The 16,001-nt window shown below is 44.5% G+C and overlaps 1 protein-coding gene across 4 annotated transcripts in view; it reads right to left on the reverse strand.

Moving 5' to 3' along the window:
• Positions 1–16,001, reverse strand: part of ITPR2 (inositol 1,4,5-trisphosphate receptor type 2) — a 341,154-nt gene that overhangs the window by 290,804 nt on the left and 34,349 nt on the right. For all 4 annotated transcript variants that reach the window (XM_034782924.1, XM_034782916.1, XM_034782942.1 and 1 more), the window contains exon 2: positions 1,170–1,240. In XM_034782924.1, coding sequence (XP_034638815.1) covers positions 1,170–1,240 — 71 coding nt within the window. The remainder of the gene's footprint in view (positions 1–1,169; positions 1,241–16,001) is intronic.

Consider the following 16,001-nt stretch of genomic DNA (forward strand, 5'->3'; position numbering starts at 1 on the left):
GAAGCTGGTGGGAGAGTTTGGAGAGGAGAAGAGGAGGAGGGGCAGGGGAAGGTGGCAGGAGCCTGGGTTGTGTGATTAGGAGGCAAGCAGGTCAGAGCAGGGTGACTAGATGTTCTGATATTATAAGAACCATCCCAATTACTGGGACCATCCTGATATTAGGGGCTTTTTCTTATATAGGCAACCTATTAGCCATCCTGATTTTTCACACTTGCTATCTGGTCACCTTAAGACAGAGACAGGCTGTAGGTGGAGGGTGCAGGGGCATAAGGGTGTATAAACTCCAAGTAGCACTCCCCTCTTTTAACAGCACCTACTACTGACTTCAAAGGATTCTGTATCAGGAAACTTTGGGTTTACTTTGGTGCAGTTACATCGATGGCTGAAATCGAGGATAATTTCAAGTGTGAACAAGGCATTAAAAGGTTTTATTTCCCTCCCACCACATGCACACAGAACACAGAGCTGCATTTAAAGTATTCGTTTTTAAATAATTTTTTTTTAAAGGAACAGAAGTTGCATTTGGCCAATGCATCCTTCCCCCACCCCCAACACATTATATTAGCATGAAAACTGAGCTAATATATATAAGAGGGGGAAAAAAACCCTCCCAAAAATATTAGTTTAATCCATACGTGTATATTCAGAGAAGTGAAGAAAAGTAAGAAAGGTTATAGGTAGAGCTGGACAAAAAACAGAGGGAAATGTTTTTTAAAAAGAAAATTGTTGCCTGTTATTTAAAAGAGAGAGAGCGCGCGCAAGAAATCAGCCATTTCTGGTAGTTATGAACATCTTGTACTTGCTTCCTATTTACAACAGGAGTCTTAATGGCACTTCAGAAGCATAAAGGGGTCTTAAAGTGACTGTAAATGTTGGACTGCCAGAGTAGTGTAAATGGCCCTTAGTTTAAATGAAAATTAACCCCTCTCCCAATATTTTCCCAATTGTTCTCAATGTTCTTTACCTGCTTATATTGTACATTAATTTTTCATTTATATTGCAACTTCAAGAGTCAGTGGCCCAGTCCTACAGCACTGGCAAATGTGGAGACTTCCATTGTGTTGTAACGCAAATCTTTGCCCAAGAGAGCAGAATGTGGATCCGTTCCATAAACTACAAATCCAGCTGTAGCCCCATGTGTGAAATTAAAACTACTCTCATTCACTTACCTCTGAACTTCTTAGGAGGGTTGGCAAGGTCACCTGCCTCTGGCTGAACCACACATCTGTCATCCACTAACCTAGAAAAACAAACATGTTTAATATTATTTTCACTGTTGTCATATGTATGTTTGTGTAGACATATCCATAATACTTAAAGGTATCAGGGTTCTCACATTTCCATTTTGAGTCAATAACATGAAAAAAAAAAAAAAGCACAACTTGTATTATGTCAGCACAATGAAAGAACAAATACCTGTGCTCTCCTCTTGCATAAGAGGATTTCTTTTATAGCAGTAATTCAAAGCAGCTATTTCAGATCCCACTTCTTTTAAATCTGGTTAAAGTCCCTTTCATTGCAATGTGCATGTTGATATTATGTGCAAAATTCTTAGCTTTAATTTTCAGTGATACATTAACCCTGAATAATAAACAAACAATCTGTCTCTGGGCAGCTCTCAGATTCTCATAGCCAAGCTCCCAAGGCCTGATCCAAAGCCCACTGAAGTCAATAGAAAGATTCCCACTGACTTCAATGGGCTCTGGATTAGGCCTTGAAGAGGAAGGCTGAGGTATCTATTTTTGCAGCATGAAGAAAGGGATTTAAAGCGCTACATTTAAAGTACAACTTGCTAACTTTGGCCTCAGTTCTGCAAGCACTTCCATGCAATCTCTACATCTACACAGGGCCCCTTTAAATTCATCAACTGCAATGGGGCTCCTTGCTGATGCAGGAGTTCATTCAGGAGGTTGTTTACATGACTGGGACATATGTTCTTTGGTGACTTGTTGCTGCCCAATACTTCTTCCAAATGCTCCCGGGGGAAGCGATGATGAAAGTTTCTTCAACATTTCACTATCCTGTGAGTTTATTGGGACAGGTTGTGGATAGCCCTTTACAAATACAAAAGTAACACTTTACACATTCTGTTTGATCTGCAGGCCGCACCTATTTGAATGCCAAATGACAACAACATACACTCGAGCAGGTCTGACAGTCCAACCACTAGAGGCAATGGGAGGGCACACATATAGTCTACAATCATAATGAGAGCATCTGAAGGGAGGCATCATACAAAAGATATTACATTATTTTACTCCTGGGGGAATTCTGTGCCACTGCACATGTGCAGAATTCATGTCCCCTACAGATTTCTTTGCCTCCCTGCAGAAAAATGACTTTCTGAGGGGGAAGCAAAGGGAAGCCACAAAAGCAGTCATGTGACCCTCCCCAGCAGTATATTTTGAGTGCCCAGGACAGCCAGCAGAGAGGTAAATCACTGTGGGGCAGGGGGCGGGACTGGGGAAGACCTGGCTGGTGGCTCTTACCGTGCGCTAGGCTCAGCTGCTAGTCCCGGCTGGGCAGGGGAGGATGGTACTTCCCGGCATCCGAAGCCAGGTCAGACCCACCCCCCGATTTCTCCCCAGGCTGCAGGAAACTTTGCAAACTCCCCCACCCGTTCCTGCGCCCATCACGCCTCAGCTGCACGGGGAGGGATCCCTGTATGGGGAGCTGCTCCCACATCCACCCAATCCTCACCCACCAAGCCTTATCCAGAGCATACCCGCCCCGATGAGCCCACCCTCCCCCTATACCTGGACCACCCAGACAAGCCTCCCACACCCGGATCCCAACCCTACTGAGCCCCAACCAGCTGCAGATGGATCCTGATCCCACTGAGCCCCACTCCCCCAGCATCTGGACCCCCCGCTGAACCCCTCACACCCAGACCTCCCTGTTGAGCCCCAACCACTTTCATCAGGATCCCCTTCAGAGTCTATTACAGTTGCACAGAGAACACCCCAAAAGCCTCTGTACATCCAGATCCCCCCACACCCAGACCCCCACCAAACTGTGCACACCCAGATTGCCCCAAACAGAACCCTCTGAACTCATACCTGGATCCCCACACACTAAGCCCCTCCATACTTGGACCCTACTGGGCTGAGCCTGCCTGCTCACACCTGGTGCACCTGGCACGGAGGGGCAGGGTTCTGGGGTGTTTCCGGGGCAGGCCAGGTCTTTGTGCTATGTCAGGGTTGGGTGCAGCCTCACTGCTGAATCTGTGTCCTGGGAGGGAGCTGCAGAATGATCTCCCACCTCTGTGCTACCCAATGCCATGCTGGAGCCTCCACATGTATTTGACAAATACAATTTGAAGAATTTTGCAGAATTTTAAAATATTGTGCACAGAATTTTTGGCGCAGAATGCCCTCAGGAGTAATGATTTGTCCAAAATTAAGCAGATGTGAATGGTATCTATTAACTACTCAAACATATTGCCTTGTACATTATGGTGGGAATAGAACCCAGATCTGTGAAGAGAAATTGAATGATTCTCACACAGAAGAGGCAAAATGGCTTTTATCTTTATTAGCCAGGAGGCTTTTTTTTTTTTTTTAAATATGAATGACTTGAAAATTTGAAGTTTTAACTTTATATTTTACAAAATAAACTTTGTCTTTTAAAAGCTATAATAATTCTGTGCAGTTCTGTAGTGAGTGGGACATATGTTAAGTTAGGCCGCTGGTGTGCTGAGACCACAGCCTATCATGCTGACCAATATTCTCTCTGGTATATTCTTTTCGTGCACTCCTCCATTTGTATCCATCTCTTGTCTCTTGCCTTATACTTAGATTGTAAGCTCCTTGGGGCACAGACTGTCTTTTGTTCTGTTTGTACAGCACCTAGCACAACAGGGCTTTGATACAGGACTGGGGCTCCTAGGCTCTACAGTAATACAAATAATTAATAAAACTGAGGATCTCAAAGCACTTTATAAAGATCAGTAAACTGGAAGTCACAGCACCCCTATGAGGTAGCCAAATCTTCCCTGTATCGATTAACCAGATCTTATGCGAGTTGCCCAATGCTACAAAAACAAGCTAGGGGCAGTACCAGAATTAGAACACGGAGCTCCTGACTCTCAACTGACTTCTCTAACCATTAGCCACTATTCCCTCTGAAAACAGTACCCATAATAATTTGTGCTTGTAGAAATTGGTTAACTGTAACTATTACATACATTATATATGCCACCTGTTCTGCACATAGGAAGCATAGACATTATTTTGACTCATCTCCTAGACGGATTGATAGTGACACATAAATTGGTGTCACCAAGACAACGTAGTCTTAAATGCATATAACCTATTATTGAACCTGATCTAATAGTGCTTTGGCAATTTGAATTAAAGGACTGCAGGATCAGGCTGATTACACTGTTAAGATTTCCTGATTTTTTTGTTTTAACACTTTACTTTTTTAAAATTTCCATTTTTCCCCTTTAACTGGAACGGTGTGAAATATAGGTCTGAATCTTTGGGCGCAGACAACAAGAACACATTTTCATATGCTAATATGGGTTCATATGTTTACTCAAAAAACAAAGTGGTTGTCGTGACATTTTACAAGTGAAATAAACAAGAGAGTTTTAAATGACTATAAGCCCATTTAATAGAAAAGCCATTAACCTTAGTACTATTCTTTATAAACAAATTCAATTTGCCTTCAGGAAGTCTAGTGTAAATAATCTGCCCCATTTAAAACAATTACACAGGAAAATCATATTTAAGTAAACTCTGCTACCCTATCAGTAGTTGATAGCAATTCTATGAGCTTTTCTGGGAGAAGGCATCAGACAAAGCAAATCTGTAGGCTTGGCAGAATTCATTTTTTATTTCTTTCTAATTCAGATGACTAATATCTACTTTTATCTTTAAGGTTTTTTATTTTTATTGGGTTTTATTTTTAAGAGTTTTAAAGATTTTTAAAACTTTTTATTTTTAGAGTTATTGGAAATTAAGGTGGGGAAGGGGTAGAGGTTAGCATCAGAGCGGCACTGACAGTGGGGACACAGGGGGCTCCCTGCAAGGCCGAAGGGCTCAAGACCCCAAGGCACAAGATGTGGAGATGCTGCAATCCTAGCCCAGAGCAAAGACCCCCACCAAGGACAACGATGGACCCCCCCCAGCCCTGGAAGTTCCTGCCCCAGGGATGGCTCCCATACGTCTGGCTGGTGAGCGAGTGAGCCTTCCCCACACCTTGCGCCTGCAGAGATCAGGTGTCCCCGGCCCTGCAGCAGGGAGCCCTAGGCAGCCGTGCTGTCACAGAAGTGAGCAAGTGGGGCTGTGACAGGCTCTCTGTGCGGCAGGGCTGGTGACACCTGATTCTTGCAGGGAGAGGCTGCACTCACACCAACTGTTACCCATGAATATTTTTTTCGTCAGTATCAGTGTATCAGCTGAAAACAAGGTTTGCCAACACCTATCCTTTAAAACCTTATCCTGACAAACCTAAATATCTGGTTCATTTAAACGAAGAGCCCGATTCTCTTCCCACTCAAGTCGATGGGAGCTGTGCCACTGGCCACAATGGGAGCAGGAGCAACCTCTCAATATGCACATGCATTTTCCACCTCCAGGCTGCTGGCGTGCCAAGATCACAGCCTATCACACAGACCGATATTGTCTCATTGCTTCCTTGTACTCTCCTGTCCATCTCCACCTGCTGTCTCTTCTCTTACACTTAGATTATAAGCTCTTCAGGGCAGACTGTCTTTTGTTCTGCGTTTGTACCACCTCTAGCACAATGGGGTCCCGGTCACTGACGATGGGTCCTAAGTACTATAGCAATACAAACAATACAACAACAAGCAGCTCACTGGCATATGGAACAAGAGAGCAGGTCGCTCAGATTTATCTTTGCTCCCAAAAACAAAAGTAAAAAACAACTACGAGTAATAACTATGGAAATCAGCAGCTAATGTTCAATAAGCAATTTGACAGTAGAGCCCAAACTACTCTTAAAAGTTTTGCTAGAATAGCTGTGCTGGTTAGGAGTATGGGGGAGGGGGAAAGAGGAGGTGCGGAAAAATCACACTGCAAACCAATAAGTGCAGATGCCTGAGGGAGTGAAGTCCAGCTCCCAGTTCCCAGAAGCATCCAATACAGAGCTAAGGGTATGTCAGACTCACGTTAGCGGGGCTGGAGCTAGCATGCTAAAAATAGCAGCGTGGATGTGTCAGCACTAGCGGAGGCTCAGGCTAGCCGGCCGAGCTCAAGCCCACCTTTCCCCTTCCCCCTGGATCTGAGCTTGGCTGACTAGCCCGAGTCTCCACCAGCGCTGCAACAGCCACACTGCTATTTTTAGTGTGCTAGCTCCAGCCCTGCTAGCATGAGTCTGTCTACCCGGGCTCAGAGGCTCATTCCCAGCTACAGTGCAGGAAGCCCCCAGGACTTTAGGGGAGAATTTAAGGCCTCCTCTGCTGCAAAATATCTTCTACTCTAGCACGAGACCATCACTAGATTCCTCTGCTCACAGAGGGATAAAAGAGGACAGGATATTTATGTTTTAGTCTATAAACATTGTACTATCTCTGCCCTTCGAAATGACTTGTAGGAGCCAATGTCCAAAACCATCTATGGATCAAATTTTGTGGGATTAAGTGAATTCAGAATAGAAAATCAGAAACAGAGTACGGTAGAACCTCAGAGTTACAAACATCAGAGTTACGAACTGATTGGTCAACCACACACCTCATTTGGAACTGGAAGTATGCCATCAGGTAGGAGCAGAGACCAAAAAAACCCCCAAAAAACACACCACAGTACAGTACTGTGTTAAATGTAAACTACTAAAAAAAGAAGGAAGATTAAAAAAAATTGACAAGGTAAGGAAACTTTCTCTGTTCTTGTCTCATTTAAATTTAGATGGTTAAAAGCAGTATATTTCTTGTGCATAGTAAAGTTTCAAGGCTGTATTAAGTCACTGTTCAGTTGTAAACTTTTGAAAGAACGACCGTAACATTTTGTTCAAAATAACAAACAACCTCCATTCCAAGGTGTTTGTAAGTCTGTGGTTCTACTGTTTTGCAAAAATGTTTAAAGAAGCTATTTCTAAATATTTTAGTGTCAAAACTAACCCAACATTTTCTCCACGGTTTTCAGAACTAGCACCATAAGTAGGGGATTTGGGGTATGATTTTCAAGGCTGCTCGTCTAATAAGACCTCAACTGCAGCATTAACTATAGAGACTGTTACCTTCTCCATTACAGAGCCACATCATTAAAGCAAAGTAATACGCAGCTATGGGCTAGAGCCTGCAGGGTGCTGACTACTTCCTTCCAGATGCCAAGCACCCTCAACAGCCATTTGTTGATAGGAGTGGAGGGCACTTAGCACTTCTCAAGATCAAGGCGTTGAAACATAATAGAAAGTACACTTTAATTAATATTAGTCACTTTCTTTTGTATGTTCTGTGAAGGCATAAAGATAAATACCATAAAGTTGTATTACAGTAATTAGCAACCACAATCGTCCCTAATGTAAATGGATTTGCACCAAGGATTAATTAGCCCTCAAGCGACATATAAGATTTCTCAATTACACATGCAATACTCTTGGTTAGTTTGATACTGTACTGCATATGACAGGCAGGCGGCTCTCTCTCCATTCAAACATAATTCAAACTATTTTTAATATAATGATTTCTCAAATGGAAATCTTTTAGATTTTCCAGTCTAGGAAGCCCATTCCTCGGGAATGAAGATTCGTGGGCACTAGCTATGCTAGACATTGATGTAAGTGCCCCAAACTCCCCAAATCAGGAAAGGAGAGGATGGATGGCCCAGTGATGTAAGTGCTAGCCTGAGACCTAGGTTCAAGTTCTGCTCTACCACAGACTTCCTGCGTGATCTTGGGCAAGCCATTTAGTCTTTCCCCACATACAAAGCGACTATAGTTATAGTAATACTTTTCTCCCACTTTGTGTTGGTCTTGGCTACTTACATTGTAAGCTCTTCAGGGGCTCAGGGCCCCATTTGTACAAGGGGATAGTAGTATTTCCCTACCTTGCAGAGGTGTTGTGAGGATAAATACATTAAAGATGTTTAGGTGCAAAGATGGTAGGGTAATGGGGGGGCTACGTAAGAGTACCTAAAATGGATGGTACAGCATCCATGAAAGGAGATGGAGGGATTACAGAATAAATCTTTAGATGCTTGGAAGAATAAGGGGGAAATACCTGGAGAGAAAGAGCCATGTTCACCATTCTAATTCTGGTCCACGCCTCCTGGTTCTTAACAAAAGAGCCATTCTCTGGTGTTCCATGAGAGAAAAACAAAGGGCTTGACTCACCATTGTCTCACACCTTGTGCAGACGTTCAAACCCATGCAAAGTATGTGTAAAACATTAGCAAATGAGAATAGTTGTGGTTTACACCCACTTTATACTGGTCAACATGCACAGGGCATAGGCAATGGGGACTCAGACCCTAACTCCTTTAAAATAGATGGGAGTGTGATGGGACTCTTGTTAAGAGTGGAGTAAAGGGAGTGAATAGGAACAGGGACTCCACAGGAACCAACCCCACATTTCCACTCTCACAACAACAGAGCTTCCTATATCTCGCAGCTGCTTATGGGTGGGGAGGTGGGCTTTCGCCATTAGCCTGGATTGGTATTCTGAGAGTGCAAGAAATAAATTTGCATAACTGATTTCTATCCCACACCTCAGTGACCTTGATTATTTGGACTGCTTTGAGGCCCCACCCCAATCAGGGCCTCTCACGTGCTATACAGACACATAGAAAAAAAAAGTCCCTTTTGTCATGATAGGCTTAGGGTCTAAGCCAGAGGAGGGAAAACTACAGTCCACGGGCCATATCCGGCCTGCAGGACCCTTCCTTCTGACCCCCGAGCTCCTGTCAGGGAGCGGGGTCAGGACAGGCTTGCCGAGGAGCCGGTCCAACCCCCCAGCAGCGTAGTGAGCGGGACGGAGGCTAGCCGTGGGACGGAGGCTAGCCCCGGCCCCTCCCCTTTTGCTCCCCTCCCTCCCTGCCTCCCTCACAGTCACAGTCCCCCCAGTGCCTGGGCAGTTTGGCTGCAGCTCCGGCCGGGCGGCACAGCTATAGCGCCGCCAGACCTGGTGCTCCAGGGCGGCACAGTCAGGGGGTGAGGAGCAGGGGGGAGAGGTGAGGAGCAGGGTGGGTTACAGGGGGCAGTCAAGGGGCCTGGGCCCTGCTGCCAGGGAGAGGGACAGAGCAAGCCAGGGCCCCCCTCCACTCCCAGCATGCTTAGCCCGTCCCCAGCAGCCAAGCCCAGACAGGTAGCGAGCCCTGCCCGACTGCCAGGGAGATCAGCCAAACGAGCAGGGGAAACGCACAGGGAAAGGACTGAGCCCCCCTTTCCCCCACCCCCACAGGTAATGTGGGGCAGGGAGAGCAGGGAGAGTTGGATGGGGGCAGGGGGGCCCCAGGGGGGCAGTCAGGGGGTGGGGAACAGGGGAGATTGGATAGGGACGGGGGTTCCGGGTGTCCCGGGGGGGATGGTCAGGGGGCAGAGAGTAGGGGTGTTTGGATAGGATGTGGGAGTCCCTGGGGGGGGAGGGGGGGAGGTCAAGGGTGGGGAGCAGCGGGGGTTGGATGAGGGTCAGGATTCTGGGGGGCTGGATAGGGAGCAGGAGCCAGGCCATGCCTCGCTGTTTGGGGAGGCATAACCTCCCCCAGCCTTCCCTATCCGGCCCTCCATACAATTTCTGTACCCGATGTGGCCCTAGGGCCAAAAAGTTTGCCCACCCCTGGTCTAAACAGACCAGAGAGATACAGAGTAGGAAAAAGGAAGTGTTATCACTCCCATTTTACAGATGGGACATTGAGGCATGAAAAGGTTAAGTGACCTGCTCAAGATGACACAGAAGTCTGTAGCAGAGCTGGGAAATGAACCTACATCCGCTGAATCTCAGTCCAGCGCTTTAACCATTGACCACTTTCTCTCTTGCAAAACATCTTACAACAGCACACAAAACCTGGACTAAATTCCAATTTGTCCATATAATATATGGAAATGTTTCTACATCTCAGTCCTAAAGAATGTTCATGTATCTATTAAAAAAAAAGGTCAGTAATCACTTGCTTATTACCTATGCTGATTCTGAAAGCACTGGACGTGCCTCCATAATAAAAATATATACTTCCCAAACTTACAGCACTTACTCTAGTACAGAATCAATATTCCTAGCCTATATTTCATAAATAAAAAGATTAAAAGCATCTGTTGGTTTGTTACTCCTAAGAGACATTGAAAACGTACTAGGTAGTCGCATTTGGTTTTCAAACAAACTGATTCATTTTCAGTGTGCTTGCAAAATTAATTTAAAATGCATGACGTTAATAATAGTCCTGACTGAACCAATACAATTTGCAGGTGCTAAGCACCTTTCGGGTTCAGAGCTTTTTAACTACTTCCAAAGACATGATCTGATTATTATTTTTTAAATCGCATTTGTTTGCCATTTTGTTTTATAGTGCAAATAAAGAATTAAAAAACCTGGCATGGGGAGAACTAGCTCGCTACATTATACAATATACTGAGCTAACTCTTTAAAATAAAGACCTAAGTTATAAAGCAACTATTTTAGTCATTATATCATCAAAGAAGTTTTGGCACGCTTAAAAAAGCTTAATAGCTTTATTCTTTTGCTCATTGGAAACAGACAATACTGTATTGTATATTGTAATACAGTACATAGCAGGTACAACATGATTCCATTTCAGTTCTGCACATGTTGGCTACTTATAGGAGACAAAGGAATCTTCTACATGTTTATGGCATGATTTTTATTTGTGCACGTTCTTTTTGAACATAATAAATATCTGGTTTATGTACAATGCCTATGAGTGAATGCTGTACACCCATTTTTTAACTGTAGTCATTAAGCTGTATTGTAATTCAGTGCAGCCTAAAATATACCATCAGTGTTCTGGAAGACAAGACAACAATTATGACACTGGACCTTTACTTACACCCCTGCATTCAGCCATTATGGAATCAGATTCTGAAAGCAACAATATAATGGGGATCTCTTATCCTGGGTCTAAATCTTGCTCCACCTGAAGTCAATGGAAGTTTTCCTATTTATTTCAGTGGGAAACTCTTTTGCGAATCTGGTGAATTCAGTACAATTGGCCTCTATTGCATTACTGTACTCCATGCTACTGTGTACAATACCAGGCTACACAAAAATGGAAACCATTGAAAATAATGATCTATATGCCTAGAAGATACAACATACTCCTCGCTGTCGATAAAGCAAAAGTCTCTAGGAGATTTCCTCTTCCGTTTCCAATGGTTCCCCATTCCTTGACTTTAGGGAGGTGGTGGTCATTTTTAGGAACATTTTTAGGAACTGTCATATTGAATCAGAGCCCTCATCTATCTAGCTTAGCATTCTGTCTTGACAGTGGCCAGGACCAGGTGCTTCAGGTGAAGATTCAAGGAGCCTGCAGTAGGCAGTTATGGAATAACCTGCCCACAGGGAGAGTTCTTTCATAATCCCCATTAGTGAGGGTTTGGCTTATGCCCTGAAGAACATCCCTTCCAGACATTTGTTTAAATCCTACCTACTGTAACTTGGGATGTTCTCATTATCCAGCTGTGGCCATGTCTACACTAGGAGCACTTTGCCAGTATGCTATACGAATATTCCTGTACCAACAAAGCACTTCTACTGTGAACACAGTTTATACTGGCAAAACTCCATGTGGGCCTTATGCCAGCACAGCTACATTTGTCAGAGCTCACACCCCTGCACAGCCCAGACTGACATTGCTGTGCCAGCAGAAAAGTGCAGTGTAGATATGGCTCGCATGTCAAATCCTATCTTGAATTCGACTAAACTCTCAACCTCAACGATGTTTCGTGGCAATTAATCCCACAGGTTAATCGCACACTGTGCGAAAAAGTATTTCCTTTTATAGTTTTATTTTTGCTTCTCAAATTCAGTGTCCTGCCGTTTTTGTACTATGAGAACAGAAGGGCTCCAGCTACGGTAATACCATTCATTATTTCAAACACCTTTATTATAACCCTTCTTATTCTCCTAACATAAACAGTTCCAATCTTCTCCCCCACTTCCAAGGACCGCCTTCTCCCCTGGAGTTCTGACACAAGTCCGGAGTGAAATCCCTGGGGGAAGCAGCAAGAGGGGGCAGCGGGAGGATTTCAGCAGAGATATATGAAGGGAGGAATTTTGTTTCAAGAGGTGGAGTCTGTTAAGAGGTGGGGTCTGAAGCAGGAATAAGGGTATGGGAATAATAAGGTGAGGGAATATGCATATGGGGCAGCTAGAGTGAGGAGGTGTATGTGAGAGGGGCAAGAATGAGTGGTGGGGGGAGCTGGAATGGGAATAAGAGCAGGAATGGTTAATGATGAGAGGGGCAGGTTGGTTGGGGGTAAGGAACATGCGCTGGGGAAGTGGCAGTTCTTTCATGATCTACCAAAATGCACAGGGCCAATTACGTCCTGTTTACTGACTGAAGGCACATCCTTAACGTAAGCACATCAGAGACTTTAAGGGACTTATGGATGATGTGAAAGAGCCAAGGAATTTTTATTGTAGCTGTGCAGTTCATTAAAACTGCTACTGAAACACACACATTCTGGAAGCCATAAGGAACTTAGAGTTCCACACAACATGGGACACGAAAAAAGGTTCTATGCAAGAAAAAGAAAAGAAGAAGAAGAATTGTAGAAACTTTTCCTAAGCTCTTTGGATATCTCACAGGCCAAATTAATCTCTGATGTAAAACCACTGAAGTTACACATAGAAGAATTTGACCTTAAAGCTTTGCTGAATGTTGTTTTGTTAAAAACAAAGATTAAATTACTTAATTCCATCTTATTTTGTGTAAAGTCAACAAAATAAATAAGCATCAAATAATATATGACTATTAAAAGTCACCAGGGTCATGCACAGGGGGCAGGCTTGATACCTTTACTTGCTGTACTCTGAGTAGTAAATCTTGCTCCTCAAACAGTTAGGTACACAAAAACAGAGAGCTTTAGATAGACAGACTAAAAGTCTCCTCCTCACTCAGTTGCTCAGCTTTCACTCTCTTAGCCCTTATCGTTATGGTTTCACTCATTTTCCAATCAGCATGAGCCTTGTCAGCACAGGAAGAGAGGACATTGTTGACTACGTGTGTCCGCAACAGAGGGAGCTGGACATTTTAACTACAAGCATAGCCAAGGACAAACCATGTTCAAGACGCATCTCCAAGACAACCTGCCCTCAAGCCCTTCTCACACATGAAGAACCTGCCCTCAAACTTTTCCCATATAGAGGGCCTCTTTTGCTCCACTCCTACCCCCATCATCATCATCCACACCCCAACACACAGAACACCTACCCAACCACCAGCAATCTCGTCGCCTTCACATAGGGAACCTGTAACTAGAGCTGGATGAAAGTTTTTGATCAAAACTTTTGGGGGGGAAAAAATGGGGATTCAGGTCAACCAAAACATTTTGTGAATTCATGTCATTTTTTTTTAAAAGCAAAAATGCCAAAAAGTCAAAACTTTTCATTTTGACATTTTCAATTCAAAAAACATTGACTTTTTGATTTAAAGCCACTTGTTGTTTTGAAGTTGCTATGAGTTTTATTTTTAATTTTTTTTTTAAAGGGGTGTCATAGTTGGGTCATGGGCAGCCGAGCCTAGTAGTCAGAGCAGAGTCCACAGTCATGAGATGAGTGTGTCAATTGGGTCAGGATTCTGGGAGGTCAGAAGCAAGAGAAACCGGAGATCAAAACCAAGTATCAAGAACAAGAGTCAGGCAGGATCAGGATACCAGATGGTCTGAGGCAGGAGCCTAATTCAGGGTGGCTCCTGTTGAAGGCCCGAACCAAGGTGGAATCACGAACATTTTCAGCTGGGTCCCAAGTTCCTCTAGGCCATAGCCTTCCCATTCTATCAGGCACCATAATCTGATCTTGATCTTAGAGTCGAGGCCTTAGCGAACAATGTATTCCTCCTGACCCTGCACTCACACCGGTAGGAGTGGTGATTGAGCTCTATGGGAAAATGTGTTCTCGGTGGATGGTTTTAGAAGTGAGATGTGGAATACGGGATGGACTCTAGTCAACTGAGGGAGCTGAAGCTTGAAGGTGACCAGGTTGATTTGTTGCTGAAGCCAATATGGGCCAAGAGGGTCTGTCCATGCAGAGGTGTTCTGTAGAAAGCCATACCTTTTGTCCTATGGACTAGGTGAGGTCCTTTTGTCTACCCTTGTCTACGCGCTTTTTGTAGTGTTCCCTGACCTTTCAAGGTGTCCCTTCACCTCCTCTTGGATATGATGGATGTGTTGTACTAGGTTTAAGATAGATGGGTTGGGGGAGGATGTGGTTAACTGTGGGTGAAATTGGGGGGTGGTACCCATAGTTGACAAAGAAGGGGGTGGGGCCTATGGAGGCATGGTCTGCATTATGGTACTAAAATTCAGCATAGGGTCACAATGAAGACCAGTCATCCTGGTGATGGTTGATATAGCATCGTAAGTATTGTTAGAGGATCTGGTTGATTCTTTCCATTTGGCCAGTCAACTGAGGATGGTAGGCAGGGGATAGGTGTGCATGGACTACTAATAAACATAAGGCCTTGTGCCAGAAGCAGGCAATAAACTGGGGCCCCCCGTCACAGGTGACAATCTGGGAGGCCAGGAAGATGGACTACATTGTTTATCCAGAACCAGGCGGTTTCCCCCCAAAAGGGTAAATCCATGCACAGAATGAAATAGGACTAGAAAAAGCAATTTACCACTGTCTGCATAGTCATGAAACCACTGGATCTTGGTAATTCCCCCCAAAAGTGCAAGGAAATAGCCCCCCAGGGCTGAAACACAGTGTCCAAAAGTTGGAGGCGATCAGAAGGTTTCTGGAGTGGGATCTTGGTGCAAGCATGTACCTGGCAGGAAGCTACAAAGTACTCTATTCTGGGACACGCTCGGGGCCACTAGAAGAAACAGGACATTAATCATCAGGTTTTATATCACCCTAAGAATCTTGCCAGGGTGGAGGCATGGCACAGTTGAAGAACTGCCACTCTGGCAGGTCTGGGGGGAAACAAAGTTGCAGTGTTCCTTAGGAACGTGCTCCCTTCCTGGTTTTCATGTGGTTTTATGTTTATAATGGTCAACGCACTAGGTGGAATTCTGGAGACAGAAGCAGAACAGATGAGCGTGAGCAGGTCCTGGCAGCAAGTCACACTGAGGAAAATATGTGACTTGACAATGTGGGCTGACTCCAGACCAGGGCCTCCTGGATTGGAGCCATCTCTCTGGAAATGTCTGCCTTGCAATTTCTGGTTCCAGGACAGAGGTCAAGATAAGGCTGATCCAGGAGAAAAATAGGGTCCACTGGAGCTGTCACTGGTTTAGGGCCTTGGCCTTGTGCAGGTACTCCAGGTTTTTATGATCAGTAAACTCTTGAACTGGATGACAGGCCCCTTCCAAGTAGCATCACCATTCTTTGAAAGTGGTCTTATCTGTCAGGAGCTCCTCGTCCAAGATCTCATACTTTTGCTCATCAGGGGTAAGCTTCCTCAAGTAGTATGCGATGGGTGAAGTGTTTGCTTGGGTCCATGCCTTTGGGACAGGACTGCCACAATTGCCATACTAGAGGTATCAGCTTCCTCAATAAAAACTGGCATCATGTCTGGGTGGGCCATACTGGAGTGGTGGTGAAGGCAAGCTTCAACTGCTCAAATGCATGCTGGGCCTTGGGCAACCAATGGAACTGGGCTTTTTATCAGAGTAGAGCAGTGAGGGCCTCTGGTTGTTTTGAAAAATTCCAAATAAGCCTCCAGTAAAAGTTTGTGAAGCCTAAAATCTTTGTAGGTTAAGGCTGCCAAACCACCTTAATTTTGCCCTGTCGTCACACCAAGCAATAACCATTCCCAATTAAATTAAACTGATTTTTAAAAAATAATTATCTTCTCTCTCCCCTAGTGTCACTATAGGACAGAATTACATTATATTGGTGACTTAATTGTATATTTCCATAC

The sequence above is a fragment of the Trachemys scripta genome, chromosome 1 (assembly GCF_013100865.1).
Source record: "Trachemys scripta elegans isolate TJP31775 chromosome 1, CAS_Tse_1.0, whole genome shotgun sequence".
Lineage (NCBI taxonomy): Eukaryota > Metazoa > Chordata > Testudines > Emydidae > Trachemys > Trachemys scripta.